Below are 21,631 nucleotides of genomic sequence, written 5' to 3' on the forward strand. Positions count from 1 at the left end.
ACAAGTTCGTGAGGCTGATATTGTACCTTCCTTTTGGAGCAAAACGTTAAAATAAATTTCAGTGGCGCAGTTGTCCTTGCAACCTTAATTCTTAACGCTTCCGCCGCCTCGCTATTTCCCCAATTTCACAAACCTCACAATGTGATGAACAAGCGCGAAATGACCGTCCTTGGTGGTGTCGGGCCACAGTGGTATAGCGAGTATTATGGAGAAGATGCTCCGGCCGCTTCTGATTACTTTTTCTAGTTCTGTCTTTTTTTCCTTCGACTCATGAATAAATATGCTTTTTAAAGGAGACTCTTCCTTGATTTCAATCTTAGGCGCTGCTACTGGTAATTTATTTAGTAAAGCAAAGTTGGACAAGAAGTGAAATGAAGGAAATTAAGTTTAAGGCAGATACTCGACAGGATCGCAGGCGGCACCCTTTCTACCGTCTTGGTTGTTAGCGAGAAGGTAGTTCATCATGTCACCGTATTTGCGCTCCCAGGCCATGTTACAGTTCGCAGCGACATCCTCGTAGATCGCCGCGAGTCGCTGGACGAGCTGACATCTAAATAATTACCCACGATTATTCTCAAGCTTCTTTCGGACAGAGCAATTACCTGTGTTCAGTGTGGGGGAAGTACAGAAGTGAGCATTTGACAGCGCCAGCCTTGTTGAGGTCGCATTGAGCGCTGTTACGGGCGAGGACTTGTTGACCGAGATATTGGAATTCTTGAAAAGAGTTAAAATGACAATCTTTCAATATTCATCCTACCGGTGACGATCTGAGACATGTAGTTCTGGGCGACACCTGGATTTGAAGTCCATTGCTGTTGGGACATGAGCCTTTCAAGGTTACCCCACTCGAATCCCATCAACGAGCATTCGCCATCGCCGAGGCTTGTGTAGAGACTGGTGTCCGTTCCTTGGTAGTTGTAGAAGGAACTAGGATTGTGTTAAAATGGTTTATTTTTGTTATAAAAATCTAACCTCTCGACTGGCTCTCGATGGCTAGTGTAGCTGCTGGTTCCAGACTCGGAGTAAGCGGAATTGCCGCCACCGCCCTGTTTCTGGCAAGTGACACCGTCTCCAAAGTAGCCGTCATTGCAAGTGCACTTGAAGCCGCCGTTGGTGTTTTTGCATGAAGCCTGTGGGTTGCAGTTGTTCTTGGTCTCGCCCTTCTTGTTTGGACTGCACTCGTCAACGTCGACGCACTTCTTGGTTCGTGTATCGTACCAGAAGCCGACTGGGCAGACGCACACACCTCCTCGGCATTCGGCTCCTTGTGCGCAGTAGGTGTTACATTTGGCGGCTTCCTTGCAGTAGAATCCGTCACCTTCGTAGCCCTTGGCGCAAGCGCATTTGTGAGTGTCTAGAAAATAATAAGCAAAAAAATTCATTTTCATTGAAAAAGTGAAAGTGTGTGAGAAAAAGAAAAATCAACTTACTGGTATAAGTATTTGTGATACAGTAGGCGTGCTTGTGACAGTTTCCACATGGGTTCTCAATAACGGTATTGTCACTGCAGATTCCATTGTAACAGCTTTGACCCTCACCGCATTGGACATTGTAGCACTTATCAGTAGATTCGCACTTGTCGCCAACCATCTTGAAGCCGTTCTTGCACTTGCACTGGCACTGCTCGTTTCTGAAAAACACATTTTAGTTTTTATTATCCAATTTCTTTAATTACCCGTAAGCATCCTGGTAGGCGAATTTCTCAGCGTTTTCGGGGCAAGTGATATCAACACATGGATCGACGTAGACGTCACATCGGAAACCATTACCAGTGAAACCCTCTTGAGAATCAAATTGAAAATTCGTAAATTGTAATTTTTATTTTACCGTTGCAAACGCAGTCGTAATCTTGTTCGCTGGTGACTTGCTTGTATGGAACACAGGAAGCATTATCATCGCAGTTGTGCTCGGCGCAAGCATCAATAGGGGTACATTCGAAGCCATTACCAGTGTATCCAGCCTTGCACTTGCAGACGTGGTTGTAGACGGAGCCGACGAGGGTGGAGTGGCAAGTAGCATGGTCGTGGCAACCTCCTCGGTTGATGGTGCAGGGGTCGACTTGGACGCATTTGCTCTAGAAAATGAATTCACATACTACTCTAGAATCGAAATAATGTCACTTACGCCTCTCTTAATGTATCCGTCCATGCAGCTGCATTCGTATCCTGGGCTGAGGTTGGTGCAAGTAGAGTAAGCTGGGCAAAGTCCTGAATCAGAGCAATAGTCGATCATCTCGCAGCTGTCTTTTCCATCGCCGTAGTAGTGTTTGTTACAGACGCATTCGTATCCAACAGCTCGATCGACGCAAGTGGCGTGTTCGTGACATTCGTAAAGGTTGGGGTCCTTGCATTCGTTGACTGGGCAGATAAGAGCCTAAAAAATGATAAGTTTTTTTTGCCAAAAATATGGAACGTTTTTCAAGATATATTTGGTAAGTGTCAATATATTTCTTACGTTATGGTAGTAAGCGAGCCACTGCTCCCACTTGGCCTTGTAAACGGGATCGCATTGGTCGAACACGTGGTTGAAAAGTCTCTCGACTCGGTTGTACAGGTCCTGTGCGTCAACAATGTCGTTGAAGTTGAGGAGTTCACATGGGACAGCACCGGCCTCAACAGCGCATTCAGCGCCGTATCGTTCAGAAGTTGGGAAGTGGCTGGTAGCAGAACCGAATTTTTTCTCGTACGCCTTACCGAGGGCGAACATTTCCTTGGAGAACTGGGCGAATCGAGTAGCAGCATCGTTCTTCTTGCAGACCTTGACACCAGCGGCGTAGATGGTGGAGTACAAATCGGCCCAGCATGGTTTAGTGTATTTCATTGAGCACAATCCGTTGTCGAAGTCTCCAGGGTAGGTATCATCGAAGAATCCATCTGGACAGGTAAGTGGTGGCCAGCACATTTTCATTGCGTCGCCGCTGTAGCCATCCTTGCATTTGCAGGTGAATCCAGCGTAGGTGTTGACGCAGATAGTGGTTTCTTCGTGGCAAGTGTGAGTTCCAGTGGCGCACTCGTCTTCAGGTCCCGTGCATTGTTTTCCGTCGCCGACGTATCCTTCTTTACCACGGCACTTGCAGTAGTAGCCATTGTCAGTGTCAAAGCAATCGGCGTAGTCGTGGCACTCGTGAGTTCCTTCAACGCACTCGTTGACTGGGATTGAGCATTTGTATCCGTTTCCGACGTAGTCATCCTTGCAGACGCACTTGTAACCAGCCTGGATATCGACACAATCAGCGTGTTGGTGGCACTTGTGCATACCCTCGTCACATTCGTTGATTTCTGGCTCGCACTTTTTACCATTTCCGTAGAAGCCTTCCTTGCACTTGCACTTGAATCCGGAGTAAGTCTGACCGTAGACGGCAGCCTTGGCGATGCAGTCAGCGTTAGGGTGGCAGTTGTGGTTGCCATCCTCACAGTCGTTTGGCTCGTCGCAAGTTGCTTCTCGAAGTTTGTCAAGTTTGCCAAGGTAGAACTCGGACCATTCGTTGTTGCAGTTGGGCTTGACTTGATCGATGACAGTTTCGAGTGTGTGGACCCATTCGCAAGCAGTGGCATCCTTGGTGTAATCGATCCACTTGCATCCGATGATACCAGCTTCTGGTGCGCAGCTGATGGCTCGAGCAGCTTCACCAAGCTTGGAAAGCTGAGCGGTGATCTCATTCCAGTAATGGATGGCAGTTTGATGATCGTACGAAGTCTTGAAGGAAACAGCTTCAAATTTCTTGTCGGTAAAGGCGGAGTACTCGGCGAGGTTGCATTCTCCGGTCTCGGTGTAGTAAGGATGGGTACATTCGGTACCGTCTCCGTTCACATCAACGTATCCATCGGCACAATGGCACTCGTAACCGTCAAGGGTGTCGACGCAGTTGGCATAGTCACCACAGTTGTCCGTGTTGAGCATACATTCGTTCTCCTTTTTCTGGCAGTTGCCGTAGGCGTCGATGTACCAACCGCCCTTGAGTGTACACTCGCCGTTGTTGCATCTTTCGCAAGATTTGCAGTTTGGCTTGTAGTACGAATCGCAAAGGTCATCTGGAGTGCAGTCCTCACCGGAGTAGCCGTTTTTGCAGGTGCATTCGTATCCCTTGCATTGAGCGTTGCACTTGGCATTGGCTCCGCAGGGGTTTCCGGCGCAAGGATCAACATCGCATTCTTCGACGCACTCGCCATAGGCGTCCTTAACGTAGCCGTCATCGCAGACGCACTTGTACTTGGTGCATCCATTATTCTGGCAGGATGAGTTAGCTGGGCACTCGACGGTGGCGCATCGATCATCGTGGCAGCACTTGCCGTCGTGATTGTGGTAGCCCTCCTCGCAAGTGCACTCGTAGCCTTCGCACAAATCAGTGCAGATGGAGTTGTTGGGGCAAGCGTTGTCAGCAGCACACTGGTCTTCATCACAAGGAGTGTAGCAGCCATCTTCGCCATATTCCTCGCCGTCGGCGCAGATGTTTTCGCAATATTGACCGTTGTACTGCTGGCCATAATCGCACTCTGGCTCTGGAGCCTCGGTAACGACATTGTATGGTTCATAGCTGCCGCCGTCGCCCATCAATCCTTGGAGGAGACCGAGCTTGCTGTACCAGTCGGAGCAGATTCCGTTGGCAGAGCAGTCAGCGCATTGGGCATCGATGATGGCTTCGACGCTTTTGAGGAGGGGCTTCTCGGAGTTGCCCCATTTGGTGTGATGGCATTGGACTTTGACGGGAGAGGAGCCACCGCATTCGCTTCTGAATTTATCGAAGTAGCAGTTGAACTCGTACATGCTCTCGGTGAGATCAGCATAGACAGCCATAGCTTGTTCTGGATCAGAAGCTTGATCCTTGATAGCGTAAAAGGCAGAGTTGGAGGCCTTGATGTTCTTCCAGCCGCAAAGTCCACTGCCAGCAGTAGGAAGACCGGGAAGGAGCTCAAAGTTGAAATTGAAGCCAAATGAGAACTTGATGCGCTGGCCGTTCTTCATGACCATATCGACTTCGGAGGAGTCGTAAGATGATCCCTCGAGCATGGACGCATCTGAATTGGAGAATTCGAAGGTGCTAGGGGTTCCTGGATCGACATTAGAAGTGGTTTCCTCTTCTGGTTCTTGTCAAAGTTTAAAACAGCTATTCACCAAATCGAAGCAAAAAGAGTTAAACCACAGGGCCTCCCACAATCTGCATCCCGCAAAATATGAGTGTCAACCCGACAAAAGAATTTGGTCAGTGCTAAAGTGATGAAAGCTGAGTGACTTCGCTCACTACATATAATGTGAGAAAGTTTCAAACTCTGCCTTCATTATCCACTTGGGCTTGTGTTGTCGCCTTAGTGGTTTGTGGCTGAGGTGCCCTAGTTGTTCGTCTAGTCGTGGTTCTTCTCGTCGTGGTTGGTCGACGAGTAGTTGTTCGTTTAGTCGTCTGGGGGGTAAAGGTATTGTCAAAATTACCGTGCTCGTGGATAGATCGTCGCTTTCGCTTGCTGTCGTTACAGAAGGGTCCCATCTGTTCATTGTCAGTAAAGAGCCACATCTCACCAGCGTCACAGTCGACATCCAACTGCAGCTTGATGATCTCGAGAAGATGTTCGTTGTCGGCCTTGAATCGGAAGATGCAAGTTTCTTCTGGCCCAAGTTCGACGGTTTCGGCAATAGTTCCGTTGTGCATCGATCGGTACGATCCACATACTCGATCGCGCCCACCGGCGAATGAGGCGGCACGTTGAAGAGCTGGACTAGAAAAGAGCAATTTTAGGATCGAGTTGCAAATTTTGCTAAGCGCGACAAAATTTCAACAAGAAAAACCCTTCCTTTCGAAATTGACTTGCGTCGTCCTTACTGTATGGAAAATAAAAGAATGTTCCATTACTCCGGATCTCGTAAGTTCCACGGAGCAACAACGCGTTCTATTTACTGTCAAATAAATGGCTGACAATTACTGCCCGGTCCTCCAACTTCTATTATGCCAAAAACACCAAAACCCTATTTTGTCCAAAAACAAGTTCGAAACGAAGCATCGATTCTTCAAGTTCTAGTGCTGCGTATCTGTGCAGCGTCAGTCCATCATAGAAGAGGAAGTCGAGGATCGGCGGATCAAAGAGAGGGCTTTTGGAGAGAGGCTCTGACCGCGGGCGCTCTCGCACGTTGTACTTTACCAATTTTAACAACCCTCTAATATCGCCAGCACGTGTTGCGTCAAGGTTTTTACTGATCGAATGACTTCGCGAAATTTTTTGATCAGAAAATTTTGAATTCAAAATTTAAAAAATTGACGATTACCGACGATTTTTCAGTAAAATGAGTCATCAAATTTTTTTTTATCCTTTTTATTTTTGAAATATTATTATTATATAATATTATATATAATATGATAGTCTTATATAATATAATTAATAAATAATAAGAATAATAAAATTTCAGAAATAAGAAAAAAATGGACTAATAAACGAAAAAATAAGCAAAAACTATAAATTTAAAATAAGGATGTCACGAGAAATGCCTAAAAAATATCATCAGAAAACGTACCTATCGTCCATCTCTTGATTGCCGAGCGTCACCCCAAGGAGCGGCGCAAAAATCTTCATTTTGGGTTTCTCTTACGAAAAGCTTATTTCTTTTCGTTGGGAGAGTTGAGAGGGAACTGAGCGGGCGGTTGGTAATCGCCAGGATGGTTGGTGGCGGCGGTGGTGCTCTCTACCGCGTGCCTACGTTTGCGCTGCTCAGACTCCACGTCGAGGAATCTGCGATTATTCAAATCCACATTTGCCACAAAAAGTCGGTGGAAGACGAAGGTGAACGTTCGAAAGCAGAAAGAAAAATGTTTATTAGTCGTATCAAAAAGCTTTGTACAGAATGATGGTGTTTTCATACAGTCAAACTGATTTTCTCATATCGATTTTCTTCGCGAAGTTATTAAAATTTTTGCCCTGGATGATTTTGAAGAATTCTGATATTGGGGAAACAAGAGGCATTGGTTTGATTAGGGCAGGGTTCCAATTTTGGCCGAAAAATTTTGGAGTGGAGTGGAGAGATGAGTGGATAGCCCAAAAAATTTTTTGAGCGGAGTGGAGCGGTGAGTGGATGAAAAAAATGGTTGAGCGAGTGGAGTGGGTGAGCGGAGTGGATTTTGAGTGGATTTTGAGCGGATTTTTAGGGAAGTTTGAGCGATTAAAAAAAAAATTTTTTTTTGCATTTCATGCACCTTACAATACACTCAAAAAAGGGTCGAGAGGCCGTTTTTTTTAAACGATTTTATTCTCATATTTTTAGGCAATTTACAATTATATTCTCGGAAGCATTGACTAATGGAAGATATATTCTTAGCAACCTTGAAGTTCATGAGGTACTGAGGAACAAACAGGGTCGTTTCATTCTTAAATCGATTATAATGGGTCGTTGGGGGGGAGGGTTTAGTTATCAAAAAGGTTTAAAGAGAGCAGGGGAACAAAAAGGTTCGACCCCCACGAGCAGACAGAAACCGAAGTCATCTTTGCACGCCGTGAGCAAGCCTTTCCTTTTCTGAAAAATAGGGGTTTTCAGAAAATGGGGGTGAAGAGAAGAGAAAGAGGGGGTAAAGAAGAGAGGTTGAAAAAGGTTCGACCCCCACGAGCAGACAGAAACCAAAGTCTTCTTTGCACGCCGTGAGCAAGCCTTTCATTTTTCGAGATAAAAAGGGTTTTAGAGGGGGTCTGATCATCAAACTTTTATCAAGAAGTTGGTCCTAAATTAAAGGTTGATCCTGATATTATGTCAGTGATTTATTCTCTTGATTATCCCCTTAGAGAATTTGATTCTTCATTTAAAAATAGACCAAACTCGCTCTCCAATCAGAATACGAGAAAAGCGGCGCTAAAGACAAAAATCCACTCCATCCGCTCAAAATCCACTCCATCCACTCAAAATCCACTCCATCCACTCAAAATCCACTCCAAAGTAGATTTTACAGGTTGGAGTGGAGTGGAGCGAATGAGTGGATACTAAAAATATAGGCTGAGCGAGTGGAGTGGAGTGGATCCACTCCGCTCACGCTCCACTCCACTCCGCTCAAAATCCACTCCATCGCTCAGCAAAATTGGAACCCTGGATTAGGGTTAGGGTTAGAGCTCTTCCAAGAATCATTTGGAAATAGAAATTCTCTAAAAGAAAAGACTGCTCCTCAAAATGCAAAGTATTTCCTAAATACCCGAGATAACGCTCTTATCAGTACCACTCAGTACCTTCTTAGTGCTTCGAATTATGTTATGGAAAAAACAGGGGAAAATAGACTGTTACATAGAACTGTAAACATCACTTTTGACCTAAAAGCCAAAGAGTACTTTATCATCACCAAAAAATATAATGACGCCATGAAAAAGAACCTGTGTCCTCTGTTTTCACTCGAAGATAATGAGTTTTAATTTGAAGTTGGCTTGTAGACTTGCTTATTTTTCAAACAGAACAGAATCGCTGTTTCCACCTGCTGCCTAAGTACGTCAGATAATCGCTTCCGTTGTGGGTTTCCACTTGAATCATGTTGGCAGCATCTTCTGAAGAAATCTCAAAGCCGAGTTTTGCCAGTGCGATTCTAAAAAGATGGGTCTCAAACCGCGGAATTTAGTGAGAAAACGAAAATTGTCTCACCGCCAAATATGACATGGTAAAAGTAATTTTAGGCACGCTCGACTGTAGTATTAAAATATCAAACAGACATCGTTTAAAAAAAGCTTTCGCAAAAAAGAATGTCTGGAAGACAGAACAGGTAATGCAGTTTGTACTCAAAAACTAATGAAGACAGATTGACCAATAAGGTGTTCTTTTACAAAAAATTCCGTTAATTTTGACCAAAATTTTGGTCGAATTTTTGACCAACCAGATGAACGAGTTCGGCCAGATGGCCAATCAGATTTCAGAAAAAAACTTTCTCAAAAATTCAGGTGATTTTTCGTCCTTTTTGTTTATATAATACATCTATCAAGAAATCTTCCATTATGAACTTTCTACAGAGTAAATCGACTGAATTGGATACCTTAAATCGCATGCCGAGATGAGCCCATCCTTATCCGCATCAAAGATTGAAAATACCTCGCTGAAATTAGACGCTTCGAACTCCTGTAAATTCGTTGAGCTTTTAAGGGTTCACCACTGTATATTTTCATTAAAAAGTCCTGTTTTGAACCCGTTTTCCCTTTCGACCAAAAACGTGATAAACTCTATCATATCAATAGTACCATCGCCGTCCAAATCTATCGCGTTTCTATAATTATTTTGAATTATTCCCAAAAACAAGACCGCTAGTAGCAAACATGAATTGTTGAGCGCTCTCGCGCGATTCGCCCAATTGTTTGAAAACGTTGTCGACTTCTTTGACAGTTATGGTCCCGTCTGAATGAAAAAAAATGTCAAGAATTTTCAAACAACACGTCACTTTTCTAGGGCGTTTAAAAATATAGAAATAAAGACCGAAGTTTTTCTAAAAGAAGGTTACCTTATATTGTTTTAGTTTACCAAGTGATACCCTTATTTACCGCCTGAGCTCGGCATCCAGGGAAAAAAACCTGAGTCAGAGTTCTTAAAACATTTGAAGAAAAAACCCTGACTCAAGCTTTTTACTCTGGATGCCGAGCTCAGGCGGTAAATAAGGGTATCACTTGGTAAACTAGGAAAACATAAGGTAATCTTTTTTTAGAAAAAAATCGGTCTATATTTTTAAACGCCCTAGAAAACCTGAGTCAGGGTTCTGATAACATTTTAAGAAAAACCCTGACTCAGGTTTTCTACACATGTTACCGAGCAAAGCTCTTAGTTAACAAAGAGTGATACTAGTGTAGTATAAACTTGCTATTTTAATTATTTTCTTACCTCCATCTTGATCAAACATAAAAAACGCCTCTATAAGCATTTTAATGTCTTTCATCCTTCTTTCTTTTTGCTCGAAATCTCAAATCCAGACTGCGACAGAGTGTTGTCTTGGAAGTTTTAAGAAACTAAAACACGCATATAAAACGAAAATAAGTGTCGAGCCGCCCACAAAAGAAGACGAATCGCGACCCTGAAATCCCGGACCGACGAGGGCTCATCCCCGCCAGCGACGAGGGTAATCCAGGAGAGGAAACAGGTGAATCGCCACTGAGATCTCCTTCTGTAGGGGTTGTCTGTACCAGAGTTGCAAATTTGGCTATATTTTCGTTGAGCTGAGCTGCCCTATGTGAGAAATTCTCTGAGCTGAGCTGAGCTGACCTATTTCGGAGCTCACTGAGCTGAGCTGGCCATTGAGCTGAGCAGACCTCATTTTAAGGTATTTGAGCTGAGCTGAGCTGAGCAGAGCAGACCCTAATTTGAGCTGAGCTGAGCTGAGTGAGCTGGGTTGAGCTGTTTTTTACTGTTTTTTAGTAGTGAAACTGGGTTAGAATCATTGAGCTGAGCTGAGCTGAGTGATTATTGTCTGAGCTGAGCTGAGCTGAGCAGATAAATTCATTTTCGAAAATCAGTGAGCTGAGCTGAGCTGAGCGACTGCTCAGCTCACTCAGCCAGCTCAGCTCACTCAGCTCACTAAATTTGCAACTCTGTGTAGTGTTTATATACTGTATTGCACTATGTATATATTTGTCCTTTCCTATCAATCAATCCTGACAGCTCAGCGCTAGCTGTTCTAGTGCTCATTATTTTCATTTTCGTGAACTCCAAATTCTCGTGCTCGTGAACTCGTAAAATCCGAGTCCACGGAATCAGTCCATGAACACGAAACCAACTATAAAAACGAGTGCACCTTTTCTACTGCATCATTCTACTTTTCATTTTTCTGGAATAAACATCTCAGATAAAAATCACTTTGTAGTGTATAATCACTACAAATTGGTGACTGAGTATTTTAATTTCCCTACCCCCGAAAGAGATATCCACTAAAAATGTCAAACAGACATATCAGAGACAACAAAACACAAAAACCCAAGAATGATCACGTCGAAAATGATCCTGCAATAAAAGAGCTTGCAATATTTGTTGATTCCGGAGAAATAAGCGTCAGTGAAATCAAAATGTTGCTGGCTGCATTTCGAGAAAGCGACAAGGATGTAAACATCCCTAAGCTTGAAAACCAGAATCCAGCACCGCCAACTACTCGAGTTATTCCGACGCGCGCTATGAAAAACGTGAATGTCAAAACTCCAAAATATGACTCGACTCTACCCATCAGCTCATGGATCAAAAGCCTGGAAATTTTCGGCAAAGTCTCTGCCCTTAATGATGAAGAGCTAATCACTGTAGCTTTGACCAGCTTGCTAGCAAATGACGATGGCAGCCACATTGCGTCATCACTTTCACTTAGTGAATTGAAAGATTGGAACTCCTTCAAAACAAAAATGCTCGACTGCCTTGGAAAAACGAGAGACTACTACAAGTTTCAGTTCGAGAACTACGAAAAAGGATCCGATGCTTTTGGTGTCGCGATGGCTAAACTCTGTTCCTACTTCAAGCAAGGTTATAATGTCGCAGATCTTCGTAAAATTGACGAAGAACTGCTTGTCGAGAGATTCTGTCAGTGTCAAAATGGTAAAATGAAAGAACTTCTTCTGCGGGAAAAAGACAAGCTGAATATCAAAACGATCATCAAGAGAGCAAACGAGCTAGAAAGATCAATTCGAAAATGAACACCTGCATTACAAACCGTTCTTTTCTTGCTCCAAAATGGATACCGAATATACGCACTGAAACGAAAACGACGCTTGCCTCACCAAATGGCTAATCCTAGCCAGATCAGCGATCAAATCCAAAATTTTGTCCATTAAAAAGAATGATAACAAAAAACTGGTTTGCAGCGCGACCAGTCTAAAATGCGACCCGTTAACTTCTGACATGCCTTTAAACAAATGGTCTTGCGGACATCGAACTCAGCAGAGCTTCATTCAACCATTAATCACAGAGATCTTCCAATATGATATGTTATCATTATACAAAATTGTACCGCAATTCAAACAATGCAAAATCTTCTAGCAGAAGAAATCAGCCGATTCCCACAATGCGTGAATGATGTCGCCGGAGACAACGTTCAACTACGACGTAAACTAAATGCAAAATAAAGCATTTGCATCTGCGAAAGCGATAAAATAAATAAAAAGGGGGAGGATGGATCTTCACAACCCTTGTCTTAAATCCGCATACAGCGTATGTGGTTGCCAATATTTAAAGACCATGGACGTCCGACTTACACAAAATTCAATGGTAGCTCACAGAGAAGGGACCTCAACATAAACTGATAAATCGTCGTTAAAAACCCCATTGAATGACCGCCGCAAAACCAACAAGTCAAAGATGGCCAGCCTTTGAGATGTTCCGCTATCTTTTCTTACGTCAGCTGTTCACGTGGCCACAATCGAACAGAAGACCTTAAGTTCTGATATGTTCATTTCGAGCACGGCTGTGGAAACAACAAAATGCTACCTTTCCAATTGGCACATATCATTAACCTTTCTAAAATCGAAAACTTCGAATATTCTTAGCGAGAATAGCGGCATTTGCACTGATATCTTCAGCGAAGGAAATATCAGCTCAACTTAAACACGTCATGCGACAGTATCAACTCAAACTTCAGCGAAGTTAAATTCAAAATCAACTAACAAGAAATCAACGACAACTCGACAAATCTTCAGCGAAGATTTTCACCAATAATTGAAACCGCCTCCAGCTCGTTAGGAGCGGTTTATGTGATAGTCTTCAGCGAAAACATCACAGCTTACTGAAAACGCCGTCAACTTCTCCAAAAGCGCCGCACGCAAATTGATCTAGCAATGAATTGTGCGTTTTATAAATCTGCGCGTATTTTGTCAAAAATCAAAGAATTATTATCTTCAGCGAAGATAAACAAGCAAAATTATTTGGAGGATGACTCTTTGTCATGCGACTTAATGATGTATCGATTCATTCTTCAGCGAAGAATCAAAATAATGCCTTATTATGCCCGAGAAAAATTCCAGCACAAAATTCGCCTCGCGTTGGAACAGAATTGGAGCGCGTCACGGCTGAGCGCCCTCAGCAATTATCCCGGTCGCGCCCGAGTCCCGACTGGTACCTGGCTAGCAGCGCTAGAATCGTAAAAACGAGAAAAATCCAAAAATGAAAAATCTTGAAAATGATATCTTTATTTTTCCCCGCTCGCCCGAAAAGGATCGTGCAACGCTTTTTAGTACCAGCGATCTTCAACATCATCATTCCAGTTGATTTTCTACCCATCGCTTACATAGAGAATTTGAAGAGAACACGCGAAATGATCTAAAACGAGCAAGCAGAAGCAGAATCAATCAAGGCGAAATACGAAAAAACTCGCCGATCAACTACGACCAATCATCTTTCCCTGAAAATCTCAGTGAAATTTTTAATTGATATATCTGTTAGAAATTTCTATTTTCCCTACGCTTCGCTTCAAATAATGAGGGAGGAATATGTAGTGTTTATATACTGTATTGCACTATGTATATATTTGTCCTTTCCTATCAATCAATCCTGACAGCTCAGCGCTAGCTGTTCTAGTGCTCATTATTTTCATTTTCGTGAACTCCAAATTCTCGTGCTCGTGAACTCGTAAAATCCGAGTCCACGGAATCAGTCCATGAACACGAAACCAACTATAAAAACGAGTGCACCTTTTCTACTGCATCATTCTACTTTTCATTTTTCTGGAATAAACATCTCAGATAAAAATCACTTTGTAGTGTATAATCACTACATCTGGTCTGTACTACGGTACTCAAGTAACGGAAGAATGAATAATACGTTTCAATGCTCTTCAATTTATTTTTTAGAATAAGGTCAACAGGATCATGCACAATTTTATTGTTAAAATTAGGGAAATGGATGTTTAGCCATTAATTCTTCAAGGAAGACCTAAAATACTTGAGTAGAAAATTAGAATTTCTTTATTTAAACCTGATAGTCATGGCCATTGGAAGTGTTGTCCGTTTTCTTCTTTCGGTTGCATGGTCGTTTGGATGCCTGAATCTTCAGCAGCCTTTGATCTCTCTTCATTCATCTCGTTGACAATCGACTGTATCAATTCATCGAGGCGTTGAACTTCTCTCATTTGCTTTTCTTGATTGCTGATCCCTTCTTTTGCTTTGTTACAGTTTTCCATCTTCAAATTATTCTTCGCTCGACTGAGAAAATAGGGGAGGAGAGTTCTTTATAAACCAAATTTTGATCATTCCGAAATCTTCCCCCTCAGTCACGATTCTTATGAGTGTTTCACGAGTGACAATCTTCTTTTTTGAAAGATCACAGGAAAATTCGTCGATATTTATCATCGATAAATTAAATTTATGGTTTTAAGTGCGCCAGGGGGTTAAAATTATTTGAAAACTTGTCCAGAGTCAGAGTTGCAATTTCGGCTTTATTTTTGTTGAGCTGAGCTGAGCTGCCCTGTGTGAGAAATTCTATGAGCTGAGCTGAGCTGAGCTGGCCATTTTCGGAGTTCAATGAGCTGATCTGAGCTGAGCAGACCTTCTTTTAAGGTAGTTGAGCTGAGCTGAGAAGACCCTAATTTGAGCTGAGCTGAGCTGAGTGAGCTGGGTTGAGCTGTTTTTTACTGTTTTTTAGTAGTGAAATTGTGTTAGAATTATTGAGCTGAGCTGAGCTCAGCTGAATGATACTTGTCTGAGCTGGGCTGAGCAGAACAGATCATGTTCGAGAATAATTGAGCTGAGCTGAGCTGAATGATTATTGTCTGAGCTGAGCAGATAAATTCATTTTCGAAAATCAGTGAGCTGAGCTGAGCTGAGCGACTGCTCAGCTCACTCAGCCAGCTCAGCTCACCATATTTGCAACTCTGTCCTGAGTCAGGAGTCCTGACCAAAAATGAAAAATTTTGAAAATCGCGCGCTCCATCGCTGAGTCATTCTCTCCACCGCTGGATCACTTTTTTGCAAGAAAAAATGGGCGCGTCTCTTTGTTTTTTGACCCTTTTCCAGAGTTCATGAATTTATGAGTTTCGGCCAATGAGAGAAGAATTCTAGAAGCCTTTGCAAAGAACTTTTAAAATTGCGTTTGCCAAGTGCAAATAATTTGCCCAAAAAACCCGCCCCGTGGCCGGTTCCTAAAATCAAAACAGTTTCAGAGAATCGAATTGAAGATGAGTAAAGTCGCGAATATCGGAAAATTGAAGAATTATACTGTCTTCATTACAGGAGCTTCGAGGGGCATTGGTCTATCCATGGCGAAGAAAATTGCTGCCGATGGGTGAGTTGCTGTTTGATGGTTCGGGTTAGGGCTCTATAAATCGAAATTTCCGTAAATAAATCCGTAAATTGAGAAACTTTGGCGTAAAATTTCAATCAAAATCTTATTGGTCCTTCAAAATATTCGAATTTTCGAAATTTTCGAATCTGAATTTATACCTGATATATCTCGAATTCTAGCGCAAACATCGTCGTCGCCGCCAAAACTGCCGAGCCTCATCCAAAACTGCCAGGAACAATCTACACCGCCGCGGAAGAAATCGAAGCCGCAGGTGGCCGAGCTCTTCCCATGGTCGTCGACGTTCGCGATGAAAAATCAGTGGATCAAGCAGTAGCAGCCGCTGTTGGAGAATTTGGAGGAATCGACATTTTGATCAACAATGCTTCCGCCATTTCGCTGACTGATACTCAGAGTACTGGCATGAAAAGGTTCTCAAATCATTCTTACCCCGGAATAACCTCGCTTTAGGTACGATTTGATGCATTCAATCAACGGCCGCGGAACCTACATGCTCTCCCACAAATGTGTTCCTCATCTGCTCGAGTCTAAAGATGCCGGTCGCGAGCCACATATTCTCAACAACTCTCCTGTAAGTACTCCCTCCCTCTTCGTCCCTTCAACCTCTCTCCTAGCCCTTGGATATGCGACGAAAGTGGTTCGAAAACCATGTTGCTTACACGATCGCAAAAATGAACATGTCTCTCTGCGCGCACGGAATGGCCGGTGAATTCGAAGGCGACATTGCTGTCAATTGCATTTGGCCACGAACTGCTATTTGGGTACGTTTCTTTCAATATTCTTTTTAAAAAGGGGGTAATTTAGACGGCTGCTATGAAAATGCTTGGAGGCGATCAAGCTTCTGCTGGCTGCAGATTAGATACGATTATGTCCGACTGTGCTTATGGAATCCTCACAAAAGGTACCCTCATCCTCTTCTCCCATCCCCGTGACAGTCCCCTAGGAACCGATTTCACGGGCAACTTCGTCGTCGACCAAGAATTCCTCGAGCAAGAATACGGCATCACCGACTTCTCGTCCTACCGCGCCAACCCTGACCAGGCAGAAGAATCGCTCATCAACGACTTTTTCCTTCCAGAAAGATTCGACAAGTACAACAGCGAAAACGCCTTCGACAAGCTTTGAAGTTTTAAGAAGCTGTTTCTTGATGCATTAATTTATACATGAAGTAGTCCTTACGATTGTTCAGTCACTGTTTTTAATTCAAAAAAATTCAAATGAAATATGTATTCAGATTTTATTGCTCGAAGAAAAATATAATTTCATTTTTCAGAGGATTTTATTTGACATGGTGATTTGAACGGATTCAAGCTTACTTTTAGACGGAATTATATGAATCATATTCTTCTCCTGTTTCGTGATCTTGATGGAACTCGTCTTTGTGCATATCAATGAAGGCATCAGCAAATCCGGGTTGGTTGATTTCTTCGACGGAGTGGTAGTAGATCCTTTTTAATTTCTTATCAGAAATTTTAAAGAAAAGTAATTACCATTTTTGGCTAGTCCATTCTTCAAAATGATTGATTGGAATGGCCACATATCCGAATTTCGAGTTCATAGCTAAGAAAAACTGAATTTAGTTCGAAAAAGAAAAGTCTCACTGTTGACATAAGTTTCGTAGTACGTAATAATGTTCCATTTCATCATATCAAAGCTCTCGTATGGCATAGAAAGAAGGCTAAGAACTCCTTGAAGATCAAATCCGAAAGCACCGGCAAAAGCTTCCGAACCACTCATGTTGATGAAATCGGCGTAGTCGAAGGAGTAGTTTGAGTTGAGGAGGTATTTTGCTTTGTCTTCACCCAACTTCATGTACAGCTCTAGAATTTTGATAAAGGGACAGTAAAGAGCGAGAATTTTACCTTTTGCGAAAACACCGCGGAATTCTTCTGGATCATCGTGGCCAAGAGCTTTGATTTTGTATTTGTAAAGTTGGGAAAGATCATCGGAATAGATGAACGCATTGGCAATTTCAGTGGCTATAAAAAAAATCGGCAAAAAGAAAGGGAAAAACGGATACCGTTGGTATTGCCTGCTTTGGAAAGGTACTCAATTGACCAAGGAAATCCTGCGGCGAATTCTTGCATCTGCTGTTCTTCTTCAAACCACCAGCTCAGAAAATACGTGGCATTCGCTGAATCATTTTTTTACACGAAAAGAGGACATTCTACTAACGGAATTGGTCGATAGTCGTGTTGTACATCCACTCTGGTACCGTCGAGTTGACATATCCGCCGCTGATATCGGGATATTCCATTGAATACATGTCGAACTCATTCACCGCTTGGGCGATTTCAGCGATGCAGGTTAGGGCAGACATTGGGCTCAAATCATCAGAGACTAAAAATTGATTATTTCCGAGTCCGGTAGACCGAAACAATGGATAATTAACTTCTCCCAAGTTAAAAGGCAGGTCAATTCTCAGCGGCTTTAACCTGCTGAATTCCCTTTTTGTTTCGTAAAACACCTTGAGCTTTACGAACAAAAGTGCAACAATGACTACTTCGCAGGTTTTAATTCTGACGTTTTTCACTTTCTGCTCATCGATGAACTTACACAAGTTGATGATGTTCTTCACCGCGCATTTGCACGAGCCTTCGAAGTGTTTCAAAATCGGCGAAGCGTACATCATAAAATCGGGCTCATTTTTATGCATGTATTCGACTTCGCCAGCTATCAGGCCACAGATTCCAGACGAGGCCTCAGAGGGGGAGATCATCCCAGCCATCAATTCATTGATCAAATTATTGTACGCCATTTGCCTTTAAAAAAACCATAACCACATTTAACTCCTCCCCATATTCTCACGTTTTTTGTTGATACAAGCACTGATCCCTCCACATTTCCGGCTCCAAATAGTCCGGAACAGCCAGTGGCAGCAGATGACAGAACTCTTAAAATACCCAATCAACCGGATCCATTTTTGGCACGGTAATTACCCTCAGTGCCAAGGAATTCTAAGAACTCGCCCATTTGAGACCAGAAGCCTGAGTCATCGCCGTAATCCATGCCCATATCTCCCGATCCGCCGTAGTAGTCGTCTCCTGATCCGTAGTAGTTGTCGTCGTGGTCGTAGTTATCGTTAGAACCTGAATGATTTGGTTGACTACGACAAAAAACCATTTCGGAAACGTACCTGATCCAATTCCCCAGTCGCCCATCCAGTCAAACCAGCCAGATCCTTCTCCATCCGGCTTGTAAGATCCGCCCATATCGTGCTTATGATGCTCCATCATCTCTTCCCAATCTGTTTCTGTGATTATTTCGTTCTTTTTACGATTCTTACCTTTGTAGCTCTTTTGCCACTTCTCCATCGCATGCCTCCAGTCTTTCATTGCTTCCCTACTGCATTCGCCTTCCGCGGGTTTTTCGAAGTCATCATGATGATCGTCATGATGATCGTCATCTTCGTAGTCTGGTTTGTCAGTGTAGTTGAAGTCGCCCATGTCTTCCTCATACTCTCCACTTGGTTCCATGTCGAATGGGGTGGTTGTCATTGGCGGTTTTGTTGGTCTTCGAGTCGTTGTTTTCGTTGAAGGCATTGCTAAAAAACGGTTTTGAAAAAAATCCGCTAAGGGTGTCATCTTGTTAAATTCATACTGAAAATCAATAGATTTTACCTGATGTGGTAGTAGTACCATCATTCTTTTGACTCAAAACGCCAACTCCAAGTGCTGCTAAAATCTTCATTCTCTTTTATGTCTCCCAAATCACTTAAAATTTCCCGTTTTCAATTTTTTCCTAGAAGCAGTTTTGAGTTAAACTCTTCGCTCTCTGAAGCTAAAAGAGAGAACTTTATATCTCAGTCTCGTTCATGGATGAATGCGCCGTAAATATATCCATTAGTGGTTGCAAAGCATAACGTCTTCGTCACAGCGGATTCAGACCAGAGCATTTTCATAAATGAGGAAATTAGGCCCATTGACAATGAAAGCCGCAAAGAACTTTCTAGTCTCTCAAGGGAGAGGGTCTTAATTTACCGGCAGAAAAGTACCAGGGCATGAACTCTAAGATTATTCTAGAAAAAGATCAGATTCTCTCCTTCAAAAACCGTCTCTAAAGATCGGCGACCTGTGTTAAACCCTGACTCAGGTTTTGACACAGGTTATCATGGATCTGAAGGCTTCCCGATAAAGAAATTTGGTTACTTACCTCTTTATATATATTTCTATCTTTGGATTTCTTCGAAAAGAGCAAAAACGAGTGACAACTCAAGAGTGCTGCTGAGTGTTTTCTTTTCGGCGACGGGAGCAGCTCTGGCAAAGAATGAGCAGCAAGCATCACAGGCATTGTTCCGCCAAGTTTAATGAAAACGAGCCTCTACTCATGCCATCTTTTTTATTTTGTCTATTCAGCAAATTTTCTTTATAAATAATCGAGTTTACATAATCATTTTTAAGAATAAGCGCTTTTCTAAGAATTGGAATCTAATTTATTTGATAAAATTAAAGATATAGAAAATGATTATAAAGTTAGTTGTCAAAGAAAACGGATTCATTATAGGAAATCAGAGACTGATTTTCACGATTTTCATTTGTTACTGATAGACCGGCGCTGTTCTTCAAGTCAGCATGATTTCCCTTCAAAAGGGAAAGCTAATAGACGCGGACGTCATTGATTCGTGGAAAAAAAATTGGCCAAGCGACGTCTCTATGTATTTTGACTGGTTTTTGGCATAGAAACGGACTTTTTTAACGCTTAGTTTTCTTTCTTTTACATTACATTATTTTAAAAAAAGAAATATTGGTATTTTAAGAGCAGAATTATGAGATTTTCTTCTTCGAATCCCCGTGAGAGACTAAACACAGGTAATTTTAAAAAATATAAATTCACAGAAAAACCTCTTTTCAGCGAGAATTATGCAGCGAAATGTCATCAATACAACCTACTCGTCGAGAATCGCTCAAAATCCAACAGATCGGCCGAAAGTCAACGATTCTGACATCGAATATTCTCAAGACTTAAAAGTCCATCACTTGAAAGAATACCTCAGAGATTATGGAAGGACGGCGCAGGATCAAGCGAACAACATGAAAGTCATCGGAAAACTTATCAAGCAGGACAAATTCTATGAAGAGTCGGAGCAGAAAAAAACGCAAAAATACATCATTCAGGTAAAAATTAAAGAATTGATTCGGTTAAGAATTTTATAAATAGAACATGTTTGATGGGACAAGGTACTCAGCTGCTCTTCTCAAAAATCTGACGGGGATCAAAATGGAAGTTGTGGATTCTGATGCCCGCCTTTTTTAAAAATGGTCTTGAAACGGAAAACAGAAGTAAAAACATTTCGTTTTTGAAACAAGACCAAGAATCTGACCGTGGTTTGTTAAAATATATCGTTTTTCCACTCGATGACTGCAACTTACAGTATTTACTTGTATTTGTTTCTGTGTCTTTACAAGTTAATTAATGAAAAAAATAAAATTACTGTTTTCCATGAAATATAAAAATTCGGGGGTACTGAATAGCGCCGCCTTGCGCCGCCTTGCGCCGCCTTGCGCCGCCCGGTAAGGTACAAACCGGGTCTCGTCTGACCAAATCCTGACCAAACTAAGTGATCGGAACAAGAGCGAGAGTTGGGCCCCGCCAACCACATGAGTTCTCTACCAGATAATGCGCGCGTAAGGACCTCTGGCCCGTCGCGTGCTTAATAAATTGATGATTTTATGCCAAAATCTGGAGATAATTTAGACTCCCACTACTAACACCCTAAATTATGAGTTTTCATTTTTCTGGTGGTCATATACGAGAATAAACATTTTGATTCGATAACAAAAAAATCATCATTAAAATGCCAAAAATCTTCGAGATGAGCAATATCAAGCGGAACTGGGCGGCGCAAAGCGGCGCTATTAACTGAACTCCCAAAAATTCAGTTATTTTTTATTGAGGTTTTCGTGTTTTCGGCAACACTAATAAAATACTTTCTCAAGTCGTTATAATCTACCGGGCCAACTAAGAGTCGTATAAACTTTCAAGATTCCGCTGATTTCATTAGTGTTTGTTACAAACTGAGAATATCTTCATTATGCTACCTTTTTCAAGTTCGAATCCCCGTGAGAGACTCAAAACAGGTTTGAAAAGAAACCCCTAATATGACAGAAAATAATTTTTCAGCGAGAATCATGCAGCTAAACATTATCAATACAACTCATTCCTCGAGAATCGCCCAAAACCCAACGGATCCAGAGTTGCAAATTTTGATTAATTTTTCTGAGCTGAGCTGAGCTGAGCTGAGCTGGCCTATTTTGGAGGTTTCTGAGCTGAGCTGGCCTTTTTCAGAGGTCATTGAGCGGAACTTAGCTGAGCAGACCTTATGTCTAAAAGAGTTGAGCTGAGCTGAGCTGAGCGGACTCTAATGAGAGCTTAGCTGAGCTGAGCTGATTGAGCTGAGCTGTTTTTTACTGTTTTTCGTAGTAAAATTGTATTCAAATCA

At 42.4% G+C, this 21,631-nt stretch overlaps 4 protein-coding genes across 6 annotated transcripts; 2 read left to right on the forward strand and 2 right to left on the reverse strand.

Moving 5' to 3' along the window:
* Positions 1–316: 316 nt before the first annotated feature.
* Positions 317–6,615, reverse strand: LOC145695715 (uncharacterized). 2 transcript variants are annotated; one of them, XM_081772724.1, is made up of 11 exons: positions 6,499–6,615; positions 5,425–5,708; positions 2,455–5,015; positions 2,125–2,373; positions 1,828–2,074; positions 1,676–1,781; positions 1,431–1,630; positions 973–1,354; positions 758–927; positions 603–714; positions 317–550 (listed from the first exon to the last, which is right to left on the reverse strand). In XM_081772724.1, the coding sequence occupies exons 1-11, from the start codon at positions 6,555–6,557 to the stop codon at positions 388–390; spliced, it is 4,533 nt and encodes a 1,510-aa protein (XP_081628850.1). In that variant the 5' UTR covers positions 6,558–6,615; the 3' UTR covers positions 317–387. The 2 variants fall into 2 exon arrangements, with proteins under 2 accessions (XP_081628850.1, XP_081628849.1); XM_081772723.1 differs by having other exon boundaries at positions 2,455–5,084; positions 5,272–5,708.
* Positions 6,616–15,013: 8,398 nt separating this feature from the next.
* Positions 15,014–16,421, forward strand: LOC145709821 (hydroxysteroid dehydrogenase-like protein 2). The gene is made up of 6 exons (XM_081787558.1): positions 15,014–15,174; positions 15,354–15,602; positions 15,643–15,763; positions 15,807–15,953; positions 15,997–16,093; positions 16,136–16,421. The coding sequence occupies exons 1-6, from the start codon at positions 15,068–15,070 to the stop codon at positions 16,315–16,317; spliced, it is 903 nt and encodes a 300-aa protein (XP_081643684.1). The 5' UTR covers positions 15,014–15,067; the 3' UTR covers positions 16,318–16,421.
* On the reverse strand, positions 16,416–19,465 carry LOC145709651 (uncharacterized). Of its 2 annotated transcripts, XM_081787454.1 has the most exons (13): positions 19,345–19,465; positions 18,813–18,905; positions 18,479–18,736; positions 18,329–18,439; positions 18,132–18,281; positions 18,001–18,085; positions 17,749–17,954; positions 17,368–17,532; positions 17,213–17,326; positions 17,055–17,171; positions 16,794–17,012; positions 16,683–16,752; positions 16,416–16,640 (listed from the first exon to the last, which is right to left on the reverse strand). In XM_081787454.1, the coding sequence occupies exons 2-13, from the start codon at positions 18,880–18,882 to the stop codon at positions 16,511–16,513; spliced, it is 1,695 nt and encodes a 564-aa protein (XP_081643580.1). In that variant the 5' UTR covers positions 18,883–18,905; positions 19,345–19,465; the 3' UTR covers positions 16,416–16,510. The 2 variants fall into 2 exon arrangements, with proteins under 2 accessions (XP_081643580.1, XP_081643509.1); XM_081787383.1 differs by lacking the exon at positions 19,345–19,465 and having other exon boundaries at positions 18,813–18,975.
* A 409-nt stretch (positions 19,466–19,874) lies between these two features.
* Positions 19,875–21,432, forward strand: LOC145710915 (uncharacterized). Its single transcript, XM_081788629.1, has 4 exons — positions 19,875–20,000; positions 20,044–20,306; positions 20,350–21,269; positions 21,313–21,432. Exons 1-3 carry the CDS (start codon positions 19,958–19,960, stop codon positions 20,443–20,445), a joined length of 402 nt encoding a protein of 133 aa, XP_081644755.1. The 5' UTR covers positions 19,875–19,957; the 3' UTR covers positions 20,446–21,269; positions 21,313–21,432.
* The last annotated feature ends 199 nt before the right edge of the window (positions 21,433–21,631 follow it).

The sequence above is a fragment of the Oikopleura dioica genome, chromosome 1, assembly GCF_907165135.1.
Source record: "Oikopleura dioica chromosome 1, OKI2018_I68_1.0, whole genome shotgun sequence".
In the NCBI taxonomy this organism is placed as follows: domain Eukaryota; kingdom Metazoa; phylum Chordata; class Appendicularia; order Copelata; family Oikopleuridae; genus Oikopleura; species Oikopleura dioica.